Source organism: Numida meleagris, chromosome 1, assembly GCF_002078875.1.
Source record: "Numida meleagris isolate 19003 breed g44 Domestic line chromosome 1, NumMel1.0, whole genome shotgun sequence".
NCBI lineage: Eukaryota > Metazoa > Chordata > Aves > Galliformes > Numididae > Numida > Numida meleagris.
The window spans coordinates 102079164-102097500 of NC_034409.1; the positions used below are offsets into that span (position 1 = coordinate 102079164).

At 38.1% G+C, this 18337-nt stretch overlaps 1 protein-coding gene across 2 annotated transcripts in view; it reads left to right on the top strand.

Annotated features, from left to right (window-relative positions):
- BACH1 (BTB domain and CNC homolog 1) overlaps positions 1–17607 on the top strand; it is a 29003-nt gene extending 11396 nt beyond the window's left edge. For both annotated transcript variants that reach the window (XM_021404060.1, XM_021404049.1), the window contains 4 exons: positions 1832–2129; positions 6084–7475; positions 9101–9307; positions 14260–17607. In XM_021404060.1, the coding sequence (XP_021259735.1) occupies positions 1890–2129; positions 6084–7475; positions 9101–9307; positions 14260–14721 (2301 nt within the window). In that variant the 5' untranslated portion in view covers positions 1832–1889 and the 3' untranslated portion in view covers positions 14722–17607. The remainder of the gene's footprint in view (positions 1–1831; positions 2130–6083; positions 7476–9100; positions 9308–14259) is intronic.

Here is an 18337-nt window from a genome sequence, read left to right on the forward strand (position 1 = left end):
AGGATATCATTAACTTTCTGAGTTAAGCTGTGATGTTTACTTGAACAAAAGTCTGTAGTCATTCATTAGGTGTATATGTGAATATATATGTGTGTATAAAGCTTAATGCGTTTTTTTACTTCTAGAAATAATCTCCTCAGAATTAACTACTCAAGGTATTGCGGAGTGGGATAAATTGGGGTTTATGTGACTTTTCTTAGAACTTATATTTTCACATAATAAAATCCTATATTTTTAAGCAGGTACCCCCAAATGGACTTCTTGTCTTAGTCAAGTCATGAACTGTGACCTCTTTTTTTTTTTTGTGAAGTTGAGCATATAGATATTCCATTATGGAGTGAGAAGTGCAAATAATGCTGATAGTCTGTATCTGGACCAGTGCTGTCCTACTGTTGCCACCTGGAAATACTCTGTGGGGGATAACAGATAACAAAAAACATTTGTGTTCTATGAAAGTAACAAGTAGTAAGTAACCAGAAGTATAGCTGGTAGGGTGCTCATTTTTTGTTTGTTTTCCCCACTGTGTTTAAAAATGCTTGTGCCCTTTTTCTCCCTTTCTGAGTTGTGAAAGTTTCCCGTATCTGAAAACTGTAGATGTGCATTGGTTACAGTTTTACTGTTGCTGAGAGCTGGCATATCATAACTCTGTTGAGCAATACAATGGTTGGGTAGTCCTGTGTCAGCAGCTGTGATCGGATACAGTAACTCTTGGGTAGAATAGGAATGGAAGTGCTTGGTCTGTTTGTGTACTTCTGCTCCCGATAACATATTTTCCTTGTAGATCACCAGTTCCAAACCCAGCTATGAAGCTTCTTGATCAAGCTTTAGATGCAAAGATGCTTTTTATTATGCTTGTTCTGAACAGGAAGGGAGGCTTATTCCAGAGAAAGTAGGAATTGCGAAATAAAATGTAAGAATTGAACTTGAAAATGCTGTTGAACTTTGCACGCTCTAGGAGGGCTGACTTCTCCCTAGCTCTACATTTCTCAAACACTAGGAGTTCAGAAATAGCTTTGGGACAGTTATTTAAAACTTGGAAATCAACTCATATTGCTTGCATTGTTGTTTGTTGCCCAATAAATACTACTATTTCAGAACTTCGCTTTATTCAATTGCCGGGTGACCAGAATCCCCTTCACTGCTTCAGTATTAAATTTTGATTGAACGTAATGATGAAAATAGTGATGAGCAGAAGGTTATGGAAGTGGGAGGAGTAGTCTGCATTAGAGAATTAAGACAGGTGGAAAATAAGACTAATGTGCTTAAAAAAAACTAAAGTATCTGCTAGGGAGAAAATGCGACTAACAATTTCTAGCTGTTCTAGAAGGCAAACTACTTTTGAAATAAGGTAAAACAAATATTTTAGTTTGTACTGTAATCGGTAAACAGAAGTAGCTTACATAATATCTCGGTGAATTTTGACTTAATTGATCTGGGTTTTATCTCTCTTTACATTTTCGTAGTGTTGGAGTCAGAATATAATGATAATTATTTAAGCATTAATTTTTAGTTTTTAGGTGTTATGGTCAAGTTATTATGCTTAAGGATTTGCTGAGGAAAAATTGGTTCTCTGTCCCTGAAGTCACATGAAAAATTGTATTTTTGTCTATGCATCTAGTAAACTAGCACTTAAGATGTACATATTAGGGTTTGGATACTTGAAATGCTATTACAAATGTGTTATCTTGTGGAATATTAAATGTTAAGCTCATTCTTGCAATGAATTAGAACAGGCAACATCTGTTCAGCAGTTTTCCTTAAGGTCTAGAATCGTCACTAAGTTCCTATTTAAAGTGATTTTCATGTGTACAATTTGTTTGTTTTTCTCCAGATTGGAAGAATAGAAGCATGCTTTCCACTGAGACTTACACTAACATTTGTGATACAGAATGTCTCTAAGTGAGAAGAACAGCGTGGTTTTTGCGTACGAGTCTTCAGTGCACAGTACCAATGTACTTCTCAGTCTCGATGATCAGAGAAAGCAAGATATTCTTTGTGACGTTACTATTTTAGTGGAAGACCAGCGATTTCGGGCTCACAAAGCTGTGCTTGCAGCTTGCAGTAGTTACTTCCTTTCAAGAATTGTGGGCCAATTGGATGCTGATCTTATCATCACTTTACCAGAAGAGGTGAGTGTTGCTTACTTCTGTCTTTTACCTACCCATGTTTCTGATCTGTCTAGTTTGATTCTGTTTTACAATAAACTGGTAGAGTGTTTAGAAGATAATCGGTAAAGAGAGTTAAGAACTGAGGGGAAGAAATTTCCAAGCTGTAAAGCTGTTGCTGATTGAGGTAAAGACTGGATAGAGCAGAGTGAATGTCACAGACTGAAGATAAATGCTTTCCTGGGGAATGTGTAGGGTAGATGCATTCAATTAAGTGTTAATTACTCTTAAAATAGCGCACTAGGTTCTAAGCATGTAAGTTTGTCAAAAAGTTGTTTAATATGGGCTTCAAACAGTAAAGAGGCACTAGTCATCCCATGCGAGAAAGGAACATTTTGGGACTAATAAGCAAATAAATGGGATTGCCATTTTAATCTTGAAATTAGCATCATCAATGTTTAGTTTAAGAATGTTTGAGAAATACAGCCATGCTTACATTCCTTGCTTGCAGCTTATTGTTGACTTTCTTCAGTTTAGTTCCCTATTCTTTTTGTGCACTCATTGTTAGCAGCTTGATCTTTTTTTTCTACTGCATTTATACTTAAAAGCTGGGGAAAATTGCTTGCTTTTTAAACCAGATTGAATTTAAAGGCATTTAGTGGGAACAAGCCAGAACCCGTCATCCGTGGGAAAGCAATTTGATTGTCAGGTATCTGAAGCATCCAAGTCATTTAAAGATTCCAGTTGGTATTTAATTAAAAGCATTTAAGATACTTAAATACCATGTAAAATCTTTAAGTGTCATGAGGCAAACAAATGCTTATGTGAAACATTGTGCTTGTAAATGAAAAGTCAAGAGCCTCCAAGTACTCAGAAGCAGCAGAAAGCTGAAGAACTGGTACATGAACAGCGACTTTCTGGGAGGCAGTTTCTGGTAATCAGCTTGGGAAGGGAGTTAAAAATAACATGAAAATTGTTGGTAAGTCATCTAGAATCGTTAAAGGCAGGAGGAAAGGTGCGTGACAGTGAACATTTGTAGCGACATCACTTCAGCGACTTGTTTGTGCGCAAGACTAAGTTAAATGCTACCTTAACATTGTGACGCATTCAGAAAGCCTCTGTCTTCCTAAAATAGCTCCTTCACTGACTTTGTGATATATTGAGATAAACACAAGGATTCTCTGCAACTATAATATCCGATTTTATAAAAAACTGAAAACCAAAAGGGGTCAGATCATCTCTTTTAAAGAGCTACCCTGATCTTTGCTATTCTCTTATGAATTTACTACAAACTGATGCTACACCATGATAACACTATGTCAGATTTACTCGTTCTCCTTCTTTTCTCTGTATGTTCATTTCTTCTTCCCTCTCTTCTTTATAGTGGCTTAGTATTGTTGTTGGCCTGAATATCTCCCAGACTGAGGAAGTGTAATAGTAGGAGCTGTTGTGGAAGGGAAGTAGGGTGATAGGGGATACAAACAATACAAAAATGGGATATTGGAAGAGTAAGAGATGTACGTCAGAGTTGGTGGGGGAAAATTGTAGAAAGCACTGGTGTTCCACTAAACCTGAGCTAGGAGGGGACCAGTGTTTGTGAACAAAATGGAGGAACATAGTAATACTGATACTATGAGTGAGATAAGTTCTCTTAAGACTACAACTTAATGATGTTGTCTAGTATTACTTGTGTAAAAACTGAATATCCTGTAACCACAAACAAAAATACTAACAAGTTATCTTTTACTAATTTGATCTTATCACTTGGTAAAAACACTTCTGGAAACTGCTAAATATTTTGAAATGAGTCAGTTTATGAAGCTGCATATTTGAGAGGGACAAATAAATACTAATTGGTTTGGCAATTTCTTAACCTCTTTGATCATCCAAAGTTTTTGAAGTTTAAAATGAAAGATACCAGTCCAAAACTTGAAATACCAAAATATTTTGACATTTATTTGTTTCATGTATATCATCACAGCTAACCGGTGACACCTTGCTGTCAGTTACTTCTATTGTTTTCCTACCAAAGTTTTCGCACTCTGAAATTAGACCGTCATTGGCAATACAGGTGAAATATATAGCTCCTGCCAGACTTTTCTTTAGTCAGTCAGACCAAGAGTCTTTCTAGTGTTTTATTGTGTTTGAGAATAGCTAGCTAGAAATACTTAAGAGAAAATATGAGAAGCACAGTGTTTTTTTTCCTCTTAATCTCCTTTTTTTTTTAGCAGTGAGTATTTCCTGGTAAGCGAAGAACGTACAATTTTGAAACGTATTTCTTTTGTTTGGATTTCATGTATGAATGTAATTTGCTTATAAATAAAGTCGATTTAATCGTGTATTAGGTTTGAAGACTTCTTGCAAGCATATAGATAAACTCTTTTCCTTTTCACTTATTTTTAAGGATGAAGTGAGGTGGTGGTCTAATCAGTATTCTTGTCTCCAGGGTATATCTGAAACATTATTTTTGGAAATCTTTAGGTTTAGGAGTTTTCAGAATGTTTTTGCTGAACAGTCTCTGTAGATTGCTTCAACTTTCCTTTATTTGTTATTTCCATGCTTTTCTTTAAAAACAAAAAAAAAGCACAAACAAAGCCCTTCAACTTATTCCCAAATCAAACGGTATTTTACAGAAAATTTTTGCTGACAGAAGGATTCATTATAGATCACACAACAATACAGTACTCAAGGAAAAGGATTTTATGCTTAAAAGTAAGGAAAGGAAACAGTGTGTTGGCTTCAGTTTTGGTAGTAGTAATAATGGACATACTCCTTCATTTCACAGAATCATAAGATCATAGAATGGCTTGGGTTGGAAGGGACCTCAAGGATCATTGAGCTCCAACCACCTTCCCACAGGCAGGGCCGCCAACCTCCACATCTAATACTAGACCAGGCTGCCCAGGGCCCCACCCAACCTGGCCTCGAACACTTCCAGGGATGAGGCATCCACAACCTCTCTGGTGAGGTGCTGGAACAGGCTGCCCACTCTCATGGTCAAGCACTTCCCCCTGATATCCAACCTAAATCTTCCCTCCTTCAACTTAAATCCATTTCCTCTTGTCCTACCATTATCTACCCTTTCAAAGAGTGGACGCTCTTACACTTTTTCACTTGCAGAGAGGCTAAAGGAAGTAGCAGGTAACTTTTAATATGATAGTGTGTTTACACCTTCCTACCTGATTCCTTAGTAATTTTTTCAAAGATAAACACTGTTGTTTATCTTTGAATTCCCTTTTAGGTAACTGCACTGCAGTAGAGCTGAGATGATAATGATGGAACTGTTCCAAAAAACCTGCCTACTCCAAAGAGACTGTAACTGCTGTTGGCATAGGGTTTGGGGTACAATTCTTTTTATCCATGAGAGGAAAGAAAGGAGTGCATGGCTACAGTAGTAAATAATCGTGTGCGGTCACATTCAATTACTTCAAAGTTCTTTCTATCAGTGATGCATGAAACTGAGCAAATAGCAGTAATTGCTCTTTAAAGGAATGATTCCAGCCAGCAGCGTTTTGATCTTGTTCAGGAATAATTCACGTGTAATTTCACTGTGAAAGTTATCTTCATAAAATTATAGTCCAGTTCCTGGTTTTCAGTGTACAGCAATATTTTTTTACATTTTAGTACTGTATTATGAGAATTGTTTAAGTGCTTTATCACAGTGAACAAGATAATTGCCATAAAATATGCAGGATAAAATTATTTCATATTTGTTTCATGAAGAGTGTGGCCAGATTTGCTCTCTGTCCTGAAGGCATGATTTTCTGACTGCAGGGTGTGAGTTCTGGGTGTTTAAACCCATGTACATATTGGGATTGTAACTAGAAACTTGGCAACCAAACTACTACCCAGTGAAACAGAAGTGGATACGTGGGGCCTTGTTCTTTTTCATGTGGTATGCTCTGGTAAATGGGAAGCGAGAGAGTTTCACCAAGCAGGAAGTTGGCCACGCTAATTTTTTTTTTATCTTTTTCATAGGTAACACTTAAAGGATTTAGTCCCTTGCTTCAGTTTGCATACACAGCTAAACTTATTCTAAATAAAGACAACGTGTCTGAAGTTTGCAAGTGTGCTGAATTCTTGGGGGTACGGAACATTGAAGAGTCTTGCTTTCAGTTTCTCAAATTCAAATTTTTGGACTGTAAATCAGATCAGCAAGAGTGTCCTAGGAAGAAATGCTGTACACAGCATTGTAGGAAAGTAAGCCCTAAAATTAGCAGTGTGGATGATGGAGACCTGGAAATAGATGATGAAGCGGAAGAGCTTCTAGAGAAGGAATATATTCAGACCTCTCATACAAAGCTCTGTAAAGATGATGAAAATGCTAAAGCATCACCTGCTCTTCAAGATAATGCCAACCAAACATCTGATCCTGTGCATTTAGAAAAAGGTAATGTTGCCAGCTCATCTTCCCAGTGCCCAAAGTATAGGAAATTCCAGAAAGCTTTCGGAAATGACAAAGTTCATACTTCAGATTCCAGTTCCAGTGCTAAAGACGTTCAGGTGCCACAAATTGTAACTCTTATCGAGAAGGAAACACCTGATAATGACAGCTCACCAAAAGCTCAGGAGTGTGTACCCATGCAGCTGGTCTCAACGTGTGAAGAGACTCAGGTAAAAATGGAAGAAGGAGAGGAAGACATTGAGAAAAAAGAAGAATCAAAGAGAGATTCTGTGACTCAGAGTGTTTCGTGTCCTGTGGAGAAAATGGATGTTGCTGCTTTCCCCCAAAACACTGCTGCACCTCATGGACTTAATTCTGTGTCTTTTTTACGTACTTGTGAGCAATACGGTAACTTAAATTTCAGTAGTATGCAAGGCACCACAATCTTATCTGAAAAAACTGTAACAGGTACTGGAGCTGAAAGTGACAAAATTGAAAGTCAGGACAATGCAACTTTAAAGGTTGATTTGTGTCCTAGAGAAGCCATTAACATTACATCAACTGGTGATCGAAGCAGCGTGGAGAGAGAGGTAGCAGAACATCTAGCAAAAGGGTTCTGGAGCGATATTTACAGTCCAGAAGCCTGTCAAATCCATTTACCATCTGCAGTGCCAAAAGAACGCTTGGAGCCTGTATATTCGGGGAAGAAATCAGAGTGTCCGTGGCTGGGTATCAGGATCAGTGAAAGTCCTGAACCTTGCTCTCAGCGAACTTTTACAACGTTGAATTCTGTCAACTGCCCCTTCATAAGCAATCTTAGTACTGAAGGATGCTCCAGCAGCTCTGAAATAAGCAGTGGAGATTATGGTCAAGGGCAACAGCCAGAACAGTGTCCCTATAATTATGTGATAAGTTTGGGGGAGGATTCAGAAACTGATACCGAGGGAGACAGCGAATCCTGTTCAGCGAGAGAACAGGAATGTGAGGTAAGAACACCTTGTTATTCTTTGCTTCCCTGTCTTTTAAGGCCCTTCTCAGAAACCTAGTTCTGAAATCTTGTTTTGTTACTTCTTGTTTTAAAACCTTGGGAAATGGAAATTAAAATAAACATCTGAAGGTTTATGTGGGAGAAAACTGTTAATTCGAGGAGGCTTAAAATATTTTGCAGGACACTGAAGTGATAGATGCTTAGGTGTTAGGTCTATTCAGATATGTTTCTGGAACAACTTTATCATAAACTTCTTTGTCTTTTAAATCAGGGTCTATGGACTCGTTTTTAGGTTTTTTTGTCTACTTAAATTTAATTATAAATTTCGTACTGTGTTTTATAGAAAATTAAAAATGTTCTTTTTTTCCTCAGACTTGAGAAGGTGGGAGAGAAATAACACTTCAGATAACTTGATTTTCATTTTGCAGGTTTTCAAGCTGGCTACAGCGGCTGTGCATTTAAGACTGTTTTAACAGCATCACCTTCTCTGAAACTTAGGCTATATTTGTTCTCTCCAAATGTAGAAAATGTTTGGCGCTTCTTTCCTTTGTGTCATTGCTTTGGTGGAATTTTAGACAGATGTCCTAAGGAGTCAAATACCAAGTGGTTCTACTGTGTACATCAAATGACTTCAGTAGTAGTTGCTGGAATTGTGGAATTGCAGTGTGACTCTGTTTATTGTGGGGCATTGCAGGGACTTTTATTGCTTGGTGGAAGCAACAATTCGTGTAGAAGGTGACAGGTCAAATAAACGGCCAGGATAGGCTTAAAAGCATTTCTCATCTTTACATTACAAAGAAGTAAATGGCATCACAGCTGAAGGAAGTGATCTGCCCCTTGGGTTATCAGTGATAGGCAAATACAAAAAGGATATTTTTGTTTGCTTTCGGAACTAATTTCAGAGCTTTGACCACAGTAAGGGAATAAGTTTTGCATCTTAATTTACTCCAGTATAAGGGTTGTAATAGTGTCTTTAACTGCATACTTAAAAAATAATAATAATAATTTGTAGAGGTAAAGATGGTTTTCAGTATTTATCAGAGCTGTATGATCTGTATGTTTCTGAAGCTCTTGCTTCTGTAGCTCAGGTGTATATTCAGTAGCAGCAGCATTAGGGAGAATAAAACAAGTGCCAACTGCCAGTAACTTCTCTATTTTAAGTAGATGCCTATCTCACGTGAACTTTTCCAGCAGAAAACCCGAGGTATAAAAATATATACAGAATACAGGCTTAGCTAGTTAAAGGGAACTTCAGGGTGCATTAGTGATTCTTGACACCTATTTTATTTGCCTCCTAACTGTAACTTACTTGCCTGGAATGTATCACCAAAGTGATTTGCTGTACACAGGGAATAGATTTCATCCTACTTCAATACGCTTATGAAGATGTAGCGTAAATGTGCAGAGTACTCCATTATTTTGGCAATACTTGAGTTCATCTGTTTGAAGCCCCTGGATTTTATCTAGCTCCCTTGATGGCTCTATTAGTTTGCTCTTGTTTCTGAAATGTAGGAAGAGGGTGGTATGGTAAAGAACAGCTTAAAATTTAAAACTTGAGATGATCTGTTGGAGTATGTGTTTATCAGTTTCACCTTTGGCTTATAATTGTATCTTATGTTCTAGGTAAAACTGCCATTTAATGCGCAAAGGATTATCTCCCTTTCCAGAAATGACTTCCAGTCATTTCTGAAAATGCATAAATTAACCCCTGAGCAATTGGACTGTATCCATGATATTCGAAGACGAAGTAAAAATAGGATTGCAGCGCAGCGATGTCGTAAGAGAAAACTTGACTGCATACAGAATCTTGAATCCGAAATTGAAAAACTGGTACGTAGAAGTCATATGAATAATGATATTTATGTCTTTCTGTAAAGGTGTGTTTGCTGGATATCTGCCAGCAGCTTGGTAGTGAGGCAGCTTGTTACTTTATCCACTTAAGCTCAGTGAATGGCCTTAAACAGATGACTTCTTGATAGCAGTTCTAGATTTACTATGCACTTCAGTGCACGTTTTTCCTTTGTGGTTTTCATTCAAGTAAAAGTGTATCACAGCATGATTCTTAGTGAATGCTGTTTTTAAAGCACATCAGCACTGAGCTTAATTACATGGAATATTTCCTAGACTATTATCCCATCCTACTCAGTTTTCTACCTCTTCTCTTTCTTGCTTTGTGACTTTGTTCTTCAGCTCATGCTATTGCTCTTGAAGTTTACTGTTATACTGTTACTAGTTGTGTAAGCATTTGTTCTTGTAATGCTTCAGCATGGACTGGTAAATTGTTTGCTGAGTCTCGAATCTTAAGCTTAGTGTGCAGAAGATCGAGATCAAGAACCTACTTACAGTTTTAGCACTTATATCAAGATTGCAGCTGAGGAATTAATGCATAACTTCAAACAAATGTGCGGAATCTCAAGTACTTACAGCAGGAAAATATTGAGCGGCTATTTTTATATGTTTGTTTCTGACTCTGTCATTTCAGTTTCACTGTTGGTTACACCATCTGGGCTGCGTAGTTCAGTGGATTAATGTTACTGTATGCGTAATTCATGTCTGCGGTGACTTAGACTTTGTGCTTTATGCGTGTGAATTTGGTATTAGCATCAGATACGAGTGTTTGCAGTCATGTAAACACCTTCTGACCTTAGAAGGAAAAGGAAAATAAAGTTGGAGCAAAGGACCATAGGCTAGAAACATCTTTTTGAGAAGTGATTCATCATTCATTAAATGTGCTTCTGCAGTAAATCAGACTTCGACGGAAGGCTGAGAGCTGAAAGGGCAAGTCCATTCATTCAGTGTGCTGAACGAAGATGATATTCCAGAGGGAGGGGGGAGATCAGGTGATTGTATTGACAAAAATTATACTGTGCGGGCTAAAATGAGAAGCTGCAGTTCTGACAGTTCAGAACTTTGTCATCTTAGTGTCATTTTTATTTGTTTTGTAACATTGTCAATATTGTGCAACAACATTACCCCCAAACTTAGGCATGATTCATCTGCAAGATTAAACTTGTAGTTGACTAAATGGCTGATAATCATAGCGTAATATCCTTTTTTTTCCCTGTGGACCTACCCTAAAACTGTTTGAACGTCTGCTGTTTTACAGATCTCATTGTGCAAGCGCTAGACAGTGAGTGTTTAGGGTTGTGATGTGAGGTCTGAGTTCTGAATTGTGCTCTAGGCACAAAAACTTTCAGTTGCTTGTTTTTTTTTCCAACTGTGCAGGTTAGTTTCTTGTTTGGAACTGTTAAGCTTGTCTTGCATCAACTAGTGTTATGCCCAGTCAGACTTGTGGAAATAGTGCACAAATACAAAATCTTTGCGATCTGTTTAAGCATAACTTCTGGGTGACTGGAAAAAAGAGGCATCTGTGAAAGGTGTTGAGTGGTGCACCCACGTTTCTGTGGGCATGGCAACTTCTTCCTGCTTCTCTAAGTTAGTCATGGGTTTCAGAAGTTAGTTGTTGATCTTCCCATGGTATTATTTGTAATGTGGCTTTGTGAGGAGATAATGTGGGATGGCTGTAGTTGGAAAACTTTTGACAAGTAGATAACAAGCTGCAGTTCACAAGGTATTAGGAAATATTATTCAGCTAAATTTCTTGTTCTGGTTTTCAGGATGCGTAGCGTGTTGTCTTCTATTTATGTCTTAAGTTGTTGCTTGTTAGGTTTTTGTTTGGGTTAAAACACAGTACTTGTGGTGTGTTGTGGGGAAAGTCACATATCAATTTCATTAGTAGAGGCTAGAAGCTGGCTGGGAAGTGGCTTTGCTGAAAAGGCCCTGGTGGGGCGGGGGGGGAGGTCTGGGCATGAGCATGAGTCAACAGCTGAGCATGAGTCAACAGCTTGTCGGAACTGAAAAAAGGCTGTCAGCATCCTGGGCTGTATAAACAGGAGCACAGCCAGTGGTTTGAAGGCAGTGATTGCACTCTATACTTAGTAATCATAAGGTTGAATCTAGAATACCGTGCCTGATTTTGCCCCTGCCCTCCCTGTGCCAAATGGTCCTCCACTCCTATCCTTGGAGTGGGGTTAGGAGAGGGTCCCCAGGATGGTCAGCGTTGAAGTACTTTTTGAGAAGACGCAGACAAAATAGGGTTGCTTCTGCCTAGAGAAAAGATAGCTGTGGGGAGACATAATAGCCACCTCCCTGTTTCTCTGGGAAGACATCAAGATGATATATGCCCTGTCCCTGAAGGTGCTCAAGGCCAGGTTGTATGGGGCCACTGGCAGCCTGATCTGGTGGGTGCCAGCCTTGCCAAAAGCAGGAGGTTGGAGCTCAATGATCTTTAAGGTCCCCTCCAATTGAAACCATTCCATGATATAGACATTAGGAATGGGAGTACTCCAGCTTTCCAGTCGGGGGGGGGGGGGGGGAAGGACACTGTCATAAATAAAAATTGTAGGTTTCAATTGGACATATGGAAAATCTTTTTCTAATGGGGATAGGGAGATGGTGTTGAGGTAACCCATACAAATTATGTAGGCTCTGTCCTAGGAGGTCTTTATCACAGTACTGGACAAAGCCCTGAGCAGCCTGATCTTGTCCAGAGCTGATGTTGTTTTGAGCAGGAGACTGGACTACAGACCTCCTGAGGTACCCTATCACCCAAGTGATTCTCTGAATTTGAAACTTAAGTTAATCTCCACTTACATGTAAAGAAAAAGGTGACTCCTTGTTGAATTGTTACCTAGGAGAATTAAGTTTTATCCTTTCCCTTGGTTATCTGTACAGATTCTGTCATCTTGAACCTTGTGCTGGGTGGGATGGAGTTAATGCTTCCTGCTGCAGCCCCTATAATGGTGTGCTCTGCACTTGTATCTAGAACAGCATTGTTATCACAGCCCCCTCACCCTCCCAAGTCATATCATCCCTCACTCTTCTTTGAGGAGCAGAAGTGAGAGAGCAGTGTGCTAGGGTTTTAATTGGTCATTGGTGTGAAACCGCCACAGACCTTACACAGTATTTGCTTATTGTCCTTTCAGGCAAGCCTATGAATTCTTATTGCTCACTAATGTTCTGTATTTGGGAATATATGTGGACCACTCAGAGAGAGGTTAGCTGCTTTGAAACAGCTCTTGCAGAACACTTGTGTACATTGACCTGCCTTGTACTTTCTTGCATCAAATTTGCATCAGAGTTTTAAACTAAAGGTACTTGTGAGGGGGAGCAGAGTAAAGGACAGCTGGCCTTGAAGGTGCCGTAGCTCAGGAGGAGGATGTGGCAGTGATTAACAAACCATAGCAGTGGTCTAAGAAATGGTGACTGAGATCTTGTTACATATGCTGTAGCAAAGGGAAGAAATGTGTGAACTAAACAGATTCCTCACCAGAAGTAGTAGATGTTTCCAATTTCATGATTGTTATGACTTTGTAACTAGTTACCATTACTTTACAGTATTAATAATGCTGCTAAAATAAAATAATATTGAAATGTATTAACTTACTAACAACTTCAGATGGGGATAGGGAACTTCGACTGGAGAAAATATTTGAGTGTTGAAGTTTTGTGTTGAGTAATAATCCAGATTATTTCATCAGTCCATATTACACAGCTGAGTGCCTCTGCATACCCAAAATTTGCATAAGGTGATTTCAGATTAGGAGATGTGGCAACAGCTGCACTCTTTTCGAATCATTTTAGGCAAAAGGGGACTGGCAGCAACTGCTTTCTTTGCGGAGTGCCACTTCACACTAGTGAATTCTTTCTGAAAACTGTAGAAGCTGCATTATGAGTTTCTCCTGTAAGAGAGAATGTGAGAAGAACTAAAAATAATTCATCTTTCTAAGAATGAATTGATATAGCAATAAGGTAACCCAGGATAAATATATATTTCTTGAAAGCTATTTAAAGCTTTATGTAGAAACTGAAATTTGTCTTCAGAACTCTGCCTTTTGTAGTTATCTGTCAAACTTGGTGTGTATTTCTTTCTTCTTTCAACTACTTCTTTTATGATCCTCTTTGTTTCCTGTCCTCTTTCCTCATTTTTCTTCTGCTTCTGCCGCCCTGTGTTTGAGTTGTACCTGTTCAGAGCAGTTTTCTACCTGAGAAGTATCTGCCATTCTTAAGCATATTTGTCTAAACAGAACTTCAGCATTTCGCTTGCATTCCCCTGCTCTAACAGAGGTTACCTGCCTGTTGGCACTACAATTCTTATCTCTTGAATTCACTATTCTGTCTGTCATCTATCTTTATGTTCTAGTGTTTTAATCAGCGCCCTGAAGTAAACTGTGAATTGCTGCATTTCCAGAGAAAATACTTTGTCCACAATTTTAGCATGTTTTGTTTCTTTAACTTTTCTATTTGCTTTAAAACACATCTGATCTCCATTGTTTGTTCTGTGGCACTTCTCGAGAATTAAATTTTTCAACTAACAGTAGCATCAATACTGAAAATGTGATGCCTGGTTTCCAGTATTTACATTTAAATCTCTATGGAAACTGGGCTGTTTAAAGTTTAGTTGACCTGGGGGTAGCAGTTTAGATGTGTTCTCCTATAGAATTAGTGTTTTGGGAGTATTTACAGTAAGTGGAGCTAGGTTTTATTAAATAAGTAAATTTCATTATTTTGGCTGTCAGCATTAGCTTTGAAAAATTTTATGCCCGAAAAAATACCTTCAGGTAGCTGAGCTGACACTTCAAGATAGGGTAGAGTTTTTCTTTTAGTAGTCATTTGGTTTTGTTGCTGATGATCTTCACAGTGCTGAATTCCTTCTGTTTCAGCAGACCGTATTATTTACAGCCCTGTTAAAATGTAACTAAAGCTATTTTTATTTTTTGCAGCAAAATGAGAAGGAAAACTTGCTGAAGGAGAGAAACCTCATTTTGTCAACTCTGGGTGAGACAAAGCAGAATCTGACCGGTCTCTGCCAGCAGGTGTGTAAGGAGGCAGCCTTGAGTCATGAGCAAATACAAATACTTGCAAAATATTCTTCCTCAGATTGTCCACTTTCATTTTTATTCCCGGAGAGAGAACGAACGGCTCCACCTGAGAGCGAGCTCGCGACACCAGCAACTACAGAGTTAGTAGATGGTCTTTCAAGTGTTATGCCTGCAAGTGAGCAGAGTTCTTGTTATCAGTGTGTGAAAGGTGTGTGTGATGCAACATACGATCAAGTACAAGAACTACATCCAGTTTCTGTAAGAACATTGGAAAAAACTTCACTTGCGGAACAGTGTGGACAGAGTGGTGCTATCACAGACTTCTGTCAGCAAATGACTGATAAATGCACTACAGATGAGTAAATCTATTCTCTTCCCATTGCCAGCTTCTCAACATTGCAGCTTAAAATAAAATTGAGCATTATTGTGAGGTAATTTACTAAGTGGAAGGAAAGATGAATATTTCTTATAAAACTGTATGGAGAATTACACAGCCATTATTGGCAAGCTTCAGTTTGCTCTGTGTAGTTCTGGAGTGTAATTTGTATGTGTCAGCCTTGGAGCTTTTTTCTGTGTGGTGATGGCAAGGAATGTTCAAGTAAGTTGTTTGGAAGTATAAACTTTGTGCACAGATGTTGATTCGTGAGGAATATAAGTAGCCTTCACTCTGGTTTATGCCACAGTACCCAATGCCACTCTACATCTCAAGAAAACGTTCCTGACAGACATTTATCGTAATGACTTCTATACATGGAGTGCTTTTCTCTTTAAGATGTCTCTTTATTTTTCTTTTTCTCTCTGTCAGACAAACCTTAGGAAGCATATATAGCTCTGTAAATGTTTATTTTATAGATGAGTTAAGATAACAACATGACAGTTGGAGGAGATTCTGGCAAATGCTCTCTAGAACAGCTCATTGCTTCCTGCTGTTCCCATCCCTGTACCAGAGCCAGCTTTTGTTGAATATTTGTCTTAGCTCTCCCATGTGTAGTTAAGATGACTGGAAAAGCAAAGGTGCTGCAGCATACTGCTCTCTTCTCTGGTTTTTGTGTGAGAAATAACAGCATACTACAAAAGGAAGAAATTTGATAAAATTCTTTGTTTTTACAGCATGCATTGGATCCTCTGGCATCTGAATCCCAGGTGCTTGTTAAAATTCCTTGATGTACAGTGACGTTCTGTCCTAGCACCCATTGAGCTTATTGCTGTTTGTGGTGAATTGGAATCAAAGTATTGTGAAAGATAAAGGACAGTTATCATTTTTATTAAAGTAGTCAGGCACAAATTCTTCATAACCTGAGTGCCTGATTGCATTTTAAGTAATCTGTGTTTTTGTTCTGTGATCACTGGGACCAGTAAAGATCTATTTCAAAATTTAATCTTCAGAATGCATTTATGGCTAAACCTGTAGTGCATTTTCAGTGGCTTGTGTTGTAAGTATAAATGTGTAAGAAGTATAACAGGGAAAAGAGCTGTAAAGATGACTTCCACTTCATTTGTGAAGGAGAAATTCAGCCGCTAAGATAAAAGAAATGTAAAGTAATCCCTTTTTTAATTTAAGATTTTTACGTGGAAGTAGATGCCTATTGTATACTGATGATTCTTTGTTACTTAAATGTTATTCTCACACCAGAACTAAGTATTGAACCTCACCACAGAAAACTTTTGGTTTTGCTGGTTTACAAAACATGAAGAATCTTTTACAAGCCAGTGGAATTCTTCATTTCCTACCTCAGAATGTGTATTAGCTGTTTGTGTCTTCGAGTGCATGTATAGTAGGCAGCAACTAGAGCAAAGGACTATTGTAAATACTGCTTTGCAGATTTATCTTGCAGTGAGACAAAACTTGCTGAAGAAACTTCTTGGCAAAGTTTTTTTTTCTCTTCCTCTTACTAGGTAACATAGCATTAATAAATATGTTAAGACTATCAGGCCACTTATTTAAAACAAAAATTAAAATTGATGGATTTCAGTAGTACTTCTCTTAACCAGCACCTAATACAAGTGACTACACTACCTCACCTGTGGGATTGAAGGTTAGTTCAAATCTCTAGTAATATTCTTAGATTTTCATTATATATCATTACTTTATGGGGAAGATTTATGTTAATGGAGCATAGCTTGTATAAATCACAGTGCTTGCAGTGATTGAAATTCAGAAATAAGTACTTTATTGTGGACATAATGAAACTTCTACTAGTTTGGAAATACTCAGATAATTGAATTGAAATTATTTTACATGAACAGCATTTACGTGTGTTGATCCCGTATGTGCATTACTCATGAAGCTCTGTGTCTGTTCTCCAGCATCTGTTTATTTCTGATTAATTTAATACTGCCTCCTTCATGTGCTGCCATCATGGGCAGTATATTAAGCGTCTATTTTTCTTGTTGGTTTGCTTTTTAAGTAATATTAAAAACAAAGTCCCAAACCTTCTACTGTCCATATGTAACATCACTTTTTAAAGTTGGTGATATTCTGAAATGACACGGATAATGACATGAAAGCGTTATCCTATAACACGTGTACTTTAAAATGGGATTTCTTGGGTTAGATATATTTGTTATGAATTGATTGAGCATATATGTAGAGAATAACTGGCTGGGAATACAAATGAATCCAGTGGCCCTAACCCCTGGTTCACCCGGCTGTGGATGAAACAAGGTCCGCGATGACCAAGTCCCAGAGGGTAGACCGTCCACCAAAAAGAGTTGTGCTCCATTGCCACGGTCTGATCAGCCATGTCTGAATTCCATCTGGCAAACACTGCGGGGCTTCCCGTGCAGAAGTAACGGCTGTTATGTCACGTCGGGTTATGATAAAATTAATGTCATGTATTTAATCCTACGATGAACATGATGAAGTTGAAGGGTAGGCTCTTGCCTAACCAGCTGTATCTAAATTTGTAAAATATTTATTTAATACACTAGACACACAAGTTGCATGTTGACTTCTATAGGCTATACCATCAACTTGCAAAAGTTAAAAATGAATGACAGTTTTATGATACTGATTCTCAGGTAAATGTTTTGGAGTTGTTGTTTTTTCCAGTAAAGAAATATTCAATTTTGAAATTGTAAAATACTTTGTTAAAGCATGTTTTAAGTACTTTGGACAGAATATCTTAAAGCCATAAGAGTATGATGGCATACAGATTGTAAAATAAACAGATAATTACAACAGTTGATTTTGTATCTTTCATAATTCAATATTTTCTAAGACTACAATAAAAACCACTATCCTTTCTACAAAGGCTTTTCTTTTTTTGTACAAATCTTATGCAGTGAGAATGTTTACTGGTGAAGTTGCTTGATCCTATAGCAGATGCTTCATTAGAAGTGAACGCTGTCATTGCTGGGGAGAAGGCTGGAAAGTATGGTGATTAGAAGCCTTAACGTGCTGCTTTTAGTTGGTAGGGCAGTAGCTGCTTTTGCTGAAGGATGGTTTTGTTGATGAAATTCGTAATCACTTGGATTTAGGTTGTAGGTGTTCTGTGCATTTCTTGGCTTTAAAAGTCAAGATGTTAGCTTTTACAAGGATGTTACTGTGGTTCCTCTTTGAGGAAACAAATCTCAATGCAAGACCGTGATATGTTCTCTTAACCTTCTCTTGATATTCAGCAGGAAACGACTGCAGTGAAAGCTAAAAAGGGTACGTATGACAGAGAACAGTACTGTACACTTAGTTCTGCCTCTGGATCTTTTTTTGGGAGGCAAGAAATGAGGAACTGCTGATAAATGGCACTCTTTTATATGTGAGTACTTCAGTTTTTATCTGACCATGACAGGGCTAAGGAAAATTTAGTAAGAAACTTGTTTGAAATAGTAACCATTGTTCTAATGTTGAAAAGGTGACAGTATGCCTACTCTAATTGTAGCTGGTTCTTTTTCTGAACACGTTTGGTCAGTGTTCTGGCAGAGGATTCCGTGTAAACAAAATAGTAGATCTGCACAGAACGAATTTTGTCCATTTTCGGCG